This window comes from Triticum dicoccoides, chromosome 2B (assembly GCF_002162155.2).
Source record: "Triticum dicoccoides isolate Atlit2015 ecotype Zavitan chromosome 2B, WEW_v2.0, whole genome shotgun sequence".
Classification (NCBI taxonomy): Eukaryota; Viridiplantae; Streptophyta; class Magnoliopsida; order Poales; family Poaceae; genus Triticum; species Triticum dicoccoides.
In genome coordinates this window covers 162025698-162034659 of record NC_041383.1, presented here as the reverse complement: position 1 = coordinate 162034659, position 8962 = coordinate 162025698, and the positions used below count along the sequence as shown (strand labels likewise).

The 8962-nt window shown below is 46.7% G+C and overlaps 2 protein-coding genes across 3 annotated transcripts; one reads left to right on the top strand and one right to left on the bottom strand.

The window, feature by feature from the left end:
• The first annotated feature begins 1590 nt into the window (after positions 1-1590).
• On the top strand, positions 1591-3735 carry LOC119362773 (probable 4-coumarate--CoA ligase 5). Of its 2 annotated transcripts, none has more exons than XM_037628033.1 (3): positions 1591-2658; positions 2761-3173; positions 3266-3735. In XM_037628033.1, exons 1-3 carry the CDS (start codon positions 1672-1674, stop codon positions 3486-3488), a joined length of 1623 nt encoding a protein of 540 aa, XP_037483930.1. In that variant the 5' UTR covers positions 1591-1671; the 3' UTR covers positions 3489-3735. The 2 variants fall into 2 exon arrangements, with proteins under 2 accessions (XP_037483930.1, XP_037483931.1); XM_037628034.1 differs by having other exon boundaries at positions 3252-3375.
• Positions 3736-3927: 192 nt separating this feature from the next.
• LOC119362774 lies at positions 3928-8029 on the bottom strand. The gene is made up of 6 exons (XM_037628035.1): positions 7803-8029; positions 6728-6781; positions 6620-6653; positions 4813-4853; positions 4321-4380; positions 3928-4224 (listed from the first exon to the last, which is right to left on the bottom strand). The coding sequence occupies exons 1-6, from the start codon at positions 7866-7868 to the stop codon at positions 4165-4167; spliced, it is 315 nt and encodes a 104-aa protein (XP_037483932.1). The 5' UTR covers positions 7869-8029; the 3' UTR covers positions 3928-4164.
• Between the last annotated feature and the right edge of the window lie 933 nt (positions 8030-8962).

Sequence of the window (8962 nt, the reverse complement as noted above, 5' to 3'; positions counted from 1 at the left end):
TATTCCAAAAAAAAATATGACTTACGATACATGCGTTGACTATATATGTCACCATAGAGTTTAAGAATTAACAACTTAGGCATTGTTTGGTTCATAAGTCCTAGGACTTTTTTTAGTCCCAACTTATAAGTCTCAAGTTCCTAAAAAGTCCCTACCTGTTTGGTTCCTGGGACTTAACATGGACTAAAAGACCATATTACAACTATAAGTCCCTATAAGACTCTTCTTGAGAGTCTTATTTCATAAGTCCCAAATGCCCACTTTAAGTCCCTATAAATCCCTTCTGTTTGTTTTAGATGAAACTTATAGGGACTTTTTTATGTCCCTGGAAACAAACACCCTCTTAGGCTTTCTTTGCACATGCCATGAAGATAGGTTACTTCGCATATTAGCTTTGACTGAGGTCAAATTTTATAAAGTTTGATCATACTTATAGAAAATAATACGAATATTTACAATAACAATTAACAAATATATATGATGTGGAAATATAATCAATAACAAATTGATTTGGTAATGTATATGTTAATATATTTATATAAATTTTATCAAAGGTTATAAAGTTTGACTTTAGAGAAAGTTAATCCGCTGGAGTGATAAAAACGTCGGGAGTAGCTTCTATGTCCCACTCAAGGAAAAGAAAAACTAACTGTATATCCTTTTAATTCACTATATGATCCCTAATTTTCAAGTTCTCCCATTCGATTAAGGTATTCAAATTTGGATTTGGTTCACTATTTTGGTTGGGTCAACTATTTTCCAAATTAATTGGCAACAACCGGCCTATGAAAATCCCACACACCTCTTACTACCTAGAAAAAAGAGCCAACATGTGATAATACTATAGCACCAATATGGTACATGTAACCATGGATGCAAAAAAAACACAAAAGTATGGGTTGATTAGGAGATAACATCAAATCACACTACCGAAGGCCTACCATAACACCGGATTACAAATAAAAAGAAAAAAACACTCCATCGTCTCTCCACTCGCCAAACCAAATACTCTCTTAGTTTCAAAATATAACGTGTATTAGTTTTTTAAAAAGTCAAATTTCTTTAGTTTTGACCAAGTTCAGAGCGGAAAACATCTACATCTACAATACTACATAAATAAAATATAATTTTTTTATTTCATGATAAATCTAGTAATGCTGATATGATATTATGTGTATTGGTATATTTCTCTACGAATTTAATCAAACTTAAGACATTTCAGAAAAACTAATACACTTCATATTTTAAAACAAAAGATGTATAACATCACGAAATTCTAATAACACCAACAGCGCAGCAAAGCGCATGTACCATACCGCCCGCGTGTTCATGTGCCGACGTTGGAGGCTAGATGCGGCTCCTCCGCACGTGTGAAATGCATGTGTTTATATTGATCGGCTGTTTTCTCTCAGATGTAGTTAAAAATTCGCACCGAGGTTTCTTCTACGAAACTGGACCTGGTCTAGTCACCCTCTTCCTCTCCCGGACAACAACCGCTCCGGCAGTCCCCCACCAAACACCACTGCTTCCCCCCGCTCACTATAAGTACCACTCCGCGAGCTCCTTCCACTCCTCAGAAGTCAGAACAACTCGATCTTGCAACCAGTGCTTCCCCAGCTCCACCAACCAATTCAGCCGTAAACGATCCAAGACAGACAGACGCGGCGAGAAATGGGCTCGTTGCCGGAGCAGCAGCAGGTCGTCTTCCGCTCGACGCTGCCGGACATCGCCATCCCGGACCACCTCCCGCTGCACGACTACGTCTTCGAGCGCCTGGCCGAGCGCCGCGACCGCGCCTGCCTCATCGACGGCGCCACGGGCGAGACGCTCACGGTCGGCGACGTGCACCGCCTGTCCCGGCGCGTGGCGGCGGGGCTGTACTCCCTCGGCGTCCGCCACGGCAGCACGGTGATGCTGCTCCTTCCCAACTGCGTCGAGTTCGCGCTGGCCTTCCTCGCCGCGTCCCGCCTCGGCGCGGCCACCACCACGGCGAACCCGCTCCACACCCCGCCCGAGATCGCCAAGCAGGCCGCGGCGTCCCGCGCCACCCTCGTGGTGACCGAGCCGGCGTTCGTCGCCAAGGTGCGGGGCCTCGCGGGCGTCACCGTCGTCGCCACGGGCGACGGCGCCGAGGGCTGCGCCTCGTTCGCCGACCTCGCGGCCGCCGACGACTCGGCGCTGCCGGAGGCGCCCATCGACGTGGCCAACGACGTGGTGGCGCTGCCCTACTCGTCGGGCACCACGGGGCTCCCCAAGGGCGTCATGCTGTCGCACCGCGGGCTGGTCACCAGCGTCGCGCAGCTCGTCGACGGCGACAACCCCAACCTCCACCTCCGGGAGGACGACGTCGTCCTCTGCGTGCTCCCCATGTTCCACGTCTACTCGCTGCACTCCATCCTGCTCTGCGGGCTGCGCGCCGGCGCCGCCCTCGTCGTCATGAAGCGCTTCGACACGGTCAAGATGATGGAGCTGGTGGAGCGCCACGGCATCACCATCGCGCCGCTCGTGCCGCCCATCGTCGTCGAGATGGCCAAGGGAGACGCGCTGGACCGCCACGACCTCTCCTCCGTGCGCATGGTCATCTCCGGCGCCGCGCCCATGGGCAAGGAGCTGCAGGACATCATCCACGCCAAGCTCCCCAATGCCGTGCTCGGACAGGTACATATACCTAACCTTTCCTTCCTCGTGCTTTGACCATGACTAGTCTAACGACGACCATGCCAGTTAAACTTATCTATATTTGTCATTTCGTTTGAGCAGGGCTATGGGATGACAGAGGCAGGTCCGGTGCTGTCGATGTGCATGGCGTTCGCCAAGGAGCCGTCGCCGGTGAAGTCCGGCGCCTGCGGCACGGTGGTAAGGAACGCGGAGCTCAAGATCGTCGACCCAGAGACCGGTCTGTGCCTCGGGCGCAACCAGCCCGGGGAGATTTGCATCAGGGGGAGGCAGATCATGAAAGGGTACCTCGACAACCCGGAGGCGACGGCGGAGACCGTGGACAAGGACGGGTGGCTGCACACCGGCGACGTCGGGTTCGTGGACGCCGACGACGAGATCTTCATCGTGGACCGGCTCAAGGAGCTCATCAAGTACAAGGGCTTCCAGGTGGCGCCCGCGGAGCTCGAGGCCATGCTCATCGCCCACCCCGGCATTGCCGACGCCGCCGTCGTCCCGTGAGTACCAAGCATCAGCTAGCATTGCCTACTCCTTATTGAGCTGTAAGAGTTATGATGATTTCTTAACGACGGCAGGCTATCTTGACCAGGATGAAGGATGATGCCAGCGGCGAGGTCCCGGTGGCGTTCGTCGTGCCGTCGCCGGACGGCGCCGACATGACCGAGGACGAGATCAAGCAGTACGTGGCGAAGCAGGTGGTGTTCTACAAGAGGCTGCAGAAGGTCTTCTTCGTGAGCTCCATCCCCAAGGCGCCGTCGGGGAAGATTCTGAGAAAGGACCTCCGAGCGAAGCTGGCCGCCGGATCGTGCTGATGATGCTTTATTATTTGTGTGCAAAATATATATACCCGGTTCGAGTTTTGTTCTCGTCATAATGCTAATTAAAGTACCACGAAAAGAGTGTGAGCAAGGATCGACCAGTCGCCAATGTGCATGGCATACTGTGTTTCTGGAGTTCTGGATATACTCCAGATAATGTATTCGCACTTGTATATCAGTGAACTGGAAGAAACAATCTACTCCCTCCGTTCCAAAATAGAGCACCATTGCAGCGTCGTGGCAAGTTCGATATAATTGTTTTGTTCCAAGATGCTGTACATCCGTATATGGTGGCATCGGGTTCAACATCACGGCAAATTTGAAAAAAATAATCCCTAGTTAAAACTGTACCATCTGCAACGTCGCGGCAATTTGTGTATATTTTTTTGCCGGTTCAGACTTTTTGTCATTGGAAACAGAAGAAACATGCTAGTTCTATCTCTGAAGAACAGGGCGAACAGATCGCAGCTGGAAGAAAAATACATGTGGTCTATGTTAAGGATAACACAGTACATCTGAATAATGTAGCTGATTGACCAGGGCTGTCTACATGGTTTCGCGGAAGATGAGAACCACAAAGGAAATATCAGAGATCTTAACATCATCACATCTTCAGCAGTTTCCGATGAATAAAAACCAAATCTTCTAGGCATCTAGCAACAGCACATCATCAGCTCTTGTAGGCATTCAGGAACCTTTGAGCAGCATCCAGATCCAGTTCTTTGTAAACCTGGCCAAACAGAACAATCCCATAAGACCGCCAGGAAGAAAGATGGTAGATGCGTTATTAGTACAAAGTAGGTTCCGGGAAAAGAGAAGTCAATACAAGTTTCTCGTGAGCTTCTTCGAATGTCTTGCAGAATAGTTCTGCCTTTGTTGCTCCAACCTGAGACAGTGAATAATAACATTATTAGTAACCAATCAGAGAGTAAGCACTAGAGTACACTCATTTTGCTCCGTATGTAGTCCATTAGTGGAATCTCTACAAAGGCTTATATTTAGGAACGGAGGGAGTATATTCTAGATAGCTGCAGTAGGGCTATTACTAATTGAAAAGGTAAACTAAAATATATCCAACAAAGGCCAAGCGTGCTAACCAAGCTCACAAGCATTTTGCCAGATTATCATCTACCAATTTCCCAGCCAGAGAGTGACATGTTTATGATATCTTTGTTTACATCCGTAAGTATATACTTCATGTATACAAACAATCTGTCAATAAATATAAACGACACAAGATACCACGTAATGCTTTTAAAATATTTCAACTTTCTGCTGAGTTGCTAGCTTCCTGATATAAAAGCAAAAGAAAGGTTACCTTTTTCTCAGCAGCCGTCTTCAATTTCCGCAGGAATAGAGCTGTCGAACATGCCACAGAATTCATCATTAATATACTGGTGTGTTATGGCATGTTAGCAGTGATAACTGAGTCTATTTTTTAGTATTTTCTGCTATTTCTTGTTGGTTGGGAAGCACACCCTCTGTTATTCCTTGTTTGGTTTCAGCCCAGGGCTGCCCCACCAAACATTTGGCAAGCCAAAATTTTGGTCAAGCGCACTCTCTGCTATTTCTTGCCCTGGCTTCCCCAAATCTCGGTTAACCTCTATGACCACGTGTGGAAGTGTGCATAAGCTTGAAACTAGGGAAAAACCAACTAATTTGATATGGTATAAAGGACTGCGTATTCGTAACATAGTTTGGCTGGCAGTTTAGGAAAATACAGGTTTGTGCATGCCACCTTAATTAAACATAGTTTTTTTAGAAGTAAGTAAACTTAGTTTTGATTTTATTGGAAATGAAATTGAATTCTTAAAGTTTGAAAACCTGAATGAACATTATGTTGCTCGAGAACGCAATTCATAACAAATTAGATGAGTTCACTATTAAGTGTATAAGTTGATAGGACCGAGATGTTCCTCAGTTAGCTGGTTTCTGCAGGCAGCAGTCAGCCCACCCAGCTTTGAATCCCACATGTGGCAAAAATGTGGTCAAAAGTGCAAACAGCCCTATGTGAGAAGTCTTGTTCTAAAAGATTTAAAGATAGAAGAAAATAAGCGAAATTGATAGAGATTTAAGAGTTATTAAGCCTTAGAAGGAACAAAATTCTATGAAGTAGACTAGTGAGAGGAAGAACTGAGACTAAAGACGAAAGCCAACAGCAACAGGGCACAGGCTTAAGACCTAGGACCAATTAGAGATTAGGGATGTGTGGTCACGAATAAATTCCAAAGGTTCAGGGATGCATGCTAGAGATCTAAGGCTATTTAGGGATAGGGATGTGGGTAGGGGTGGGCATATAACCCGAAAACCGAACGACCGGACCGATTTAACCTGAACCGAAGCCGAAGTGACCGAAACCGATTAGTTCGGTACTATGCTCGGTTAGCGATTATGAGAAACTGAATTTAGTTCGGTGATTTCGGTCTGCACAGTCAAGCGACCGAATTGACCGAAGCACCGAGGCCCACCACTAACTGTCTCATGCGTCTTCCATAAATTAGTTCCCATATGTACGCTATGTGTTGCCAGCCAACGAACAAAAAATCAATTGTATTAATGGGATGGCGCGTTAATGTGATGAGTGGAAAATAGTGTCGTGGGCTGGTCCCTTTGATTCTCTCCCTACAAGACGCAAACCATCTTTTTTTAGTGAACCTAGGTACTGTTTGTTGTTGCATGTTGTCTCGCTCACCTCATGTATTTTTTTCTTTGAGCATAACACGTGTTGTTATCTAGCCCAGCCGAGACAAACAAGTATAGCAGTCCGCCATCCCATCCCGCCAGCCCAACCCGCCAGCTGTTCGGTTTGTTCGGTGCAAAACCGAGTACCGAACCGATCGATCGGGGCACCGAAGGCTCGGTTTTGTGTATTGCTAGAGACCGATCGGTCCACGTTTTCTAGGAACCGAGAAAATCAGAACACCGAAGCACCGAACCGTTCGGTCCGGGGGAACCGAACGCCCACCCCTAGATGTGGGGTCATGAATAACTGTCCATGTGATTCACATGAACAAAGTGCAAGGCCGCTACAATGATAATGGCAGATGATGTGGTTCCGGAACAGTTATGAGATGTAACTCTGGTAAAAAATTATCAGAGAAACATAATAATGCTGATCCATATACCTTCTGCAGCCTTCTTTTTGGTTCCTTTTATCTCCTGCAAGAAATAGCCCCGTCAGAGTTATTTTCAAGTATAATCAGGCAGCACACAGCTGATCACATTAACCATACCTGAGCTCGTGTTTGCTGTGTGGTGCCTTCGCTTGATGATTCCACTTCATCCTTCTACATTTTGGCAAGAAAAGTTGGCATCAGTTCGTAACCACAAGGTCTTGTAACAGGATAACAAGCACCTACCATGTTTCCTTCGGTTCCTTCTGCAATGAAGCATTGACCATGAATGTTTAGGATTACATGTCAAGTTACTACTGCAATCCTTGTTACCGTTCGACCCACGTCTCTATTTATATACACTTTCTATTTATATACGTGAGCCCGTTTAACCGTCTCTTAACCACAGGGCTATAACTTGACTAACATCAAATATTCATGACAAACACACTATTTGAAAGAGACGCGGCACCTTGACGATGCTGTACTAACATTCTTAACTAATATTAGCCAGATGCTAATATTAGCATGTTCACTTAATGACACAGGACAGGAGACATAATCACATGGATCACATGCTTTGAGGGGCTAGAAGTAAGAGTAACTGATGGAATCTGGGAAATTCAGAAGTACAGACAATAGGCCAGACAAAGAGTTGCCATTTATGTTTTGCTAGGACACAAATACATACACACTTTTATCGCACTCACAAACGCTCTCATTGTTAACAAGGCCTTTATATTCTTATTTCAATTTTAGTCCTTTAACGGGATATGGATGAATTTTTCCTTCTTTTATTCTACAACAATATCAGTCAGATAATTACTTGTGGATCTGATGTTCGCCTTGTTGACGGAAGATTTACATCTTGTGAGCTCCATGGGCTGCTCCAAGACCAACACTTCCAAGATCAGCGTGGTGATACCAGAAGCTTCGCGTGATCTAAAGGATCGCCAGAACCAACCCTAAGGTTACCCAAATCCAGAGCCATATTCCAAGCGCACAGACCTAGGATTAGTCCAATCAACAGCCACCCGCACCAAAATCGCCTACCCCGGCAAAATCGCGATTTCTCTAGCCTCCAATTCAAAACCCGCAAGGGCAAGGGCACCACTGCCGCGCCGCAAACACACAAATTTTTTCCCATGCTCAGGAAACAGGAGAGAATTAGAGGAGGGGGGAGGAGATGGATTACGCAGTAGTCGCGGGATCGGACGACGGGGAAGAGGTCGAGCATGCGCCGGAACGCCTGCTCGTCCATGGCGGCGAGCACGCTGCCGACGCTCGCCGGCGTTGGGCCCCGCCTTCGCCTAGCCGCTCCGACGCCTGTGCGTTTCGGTCGGTCTCGAACTCAGAAGAGACGACGAGTCCACCCGAGACGACTGCGCCGCGCTTGTGCGTGCTCTCTCAGTCAAGGGCCCAAGACAGTTTTGGCCTTTTTTTTAGCCGCATACAGGGTTTGTGCAGATTAGGGCCTCTCTCGGCCCGAAGCAAATCTCTATCTCTATCTCTGCAAAATTCTCTTGGGACTCTGACTGATGACCCGGACGAACTCAAAGCAATGGTACATGACTTCTATAAATCTCTTTATACCTCTGAGGGAGTTAGCAACATGAAAACGGTTCTCAATTGTGTACCAACTAAGGTCACAGCAGAGATGAACGATCTTCTCGTTGCACCGTACAAGGAGGAAGAAGTCAAGACAGCTCTCTTTCAGATGTTTCCAACCAAAGCACCCGGCCCCGATGGTTTTCCAGCTCATTTCTATCAACATCATTGGGAGATGTGTGGTGCTGAGGTGACGGAGGTAGTGTTGAGGATTATTCGGGGTGAGGAGAGTGCAGAAAGCATCAATGATACTGTTTTGGTTCTTATCCCAAAGGTAATGAATCCAACTATGCTAACTCAATTCCGGCCTATTAGTTTATGCAATGTGTTATACAAGATTGCGTCCAAGGTGATTGCGAACAGATTGAAGCAGATTCTCCCAAAGATTATTTCAGAGGAATAGTCCGTCTTTGTGCCAGGAAGACATATCACAGATAACATTAATAGTGCTTATGAGTGTCTTCACTTTATGAAGCGCAGCAAAGCCAAGGTTAACGGCTTTTGTGCCCTAAAGCTTGATATGATGAAAGCATATGACAGACTAGAGTGGGATTACTTGCAGGCGATAATGATCAAATTGGGCTTTGCTCCAGCCTGGGTACAAATCATTATGAACATGGTGTGGTCTGTATCGTTCTCGGTGCTTTTTAATGGTGAGAGACTAGACACTTTTCATCCATCCAGAGGTATTCGGCAGGGAGATCCTATATCCCCATATCTCTTTTTAATCGCAGCAGAGGGCCTTTC

Bases quoted from the DNA above. Each gene is read 5' to 3' on its own strand.
- LOC119362774 (XM_037628035.1), bottom strand. From the start codon at position 7,868: ATGGACGAGCAGGCGTTCCGGCGCATGCTCGACCTCTTCCCCGTCGTC. The intron at 6,782-7,802 runs GTAATCCATCTC...GCCAAAATGTAG, and splicing joins TCCGATCCCGCGACTACTGC to AAGGATGAAGTGGAATCATC. The intron at 4,225-4,320 runs GTATTGACTTCT...CTGTTTGGCCAG, and splicing joins AAGAAGCTCACGAGAAACTT to GTTTACAAAGAACTGGATCT.
- LOC119362773 (XM_037628033.1), top strand. From the start codon at position 1,672: ATGGGCTCGTTGCCGGAGCAGCAGCAGGTCGTCTTCCGCTCGACGCTG. The intron at 2,659-2,760 runs GTACATATACCT...TCGTTTGAGCAG, and splicing joins CCAATGCCGTGCTCGGACAG to GGCTATGGGATGACAGAGGC. The intron at 3,174-3,265 runs GTGAGTACCAAG...TATCTTGACCAG, and splicing joins GCCGACGCCGCCGTCGTCCC to GATGAAGGATGATGCCAGCG.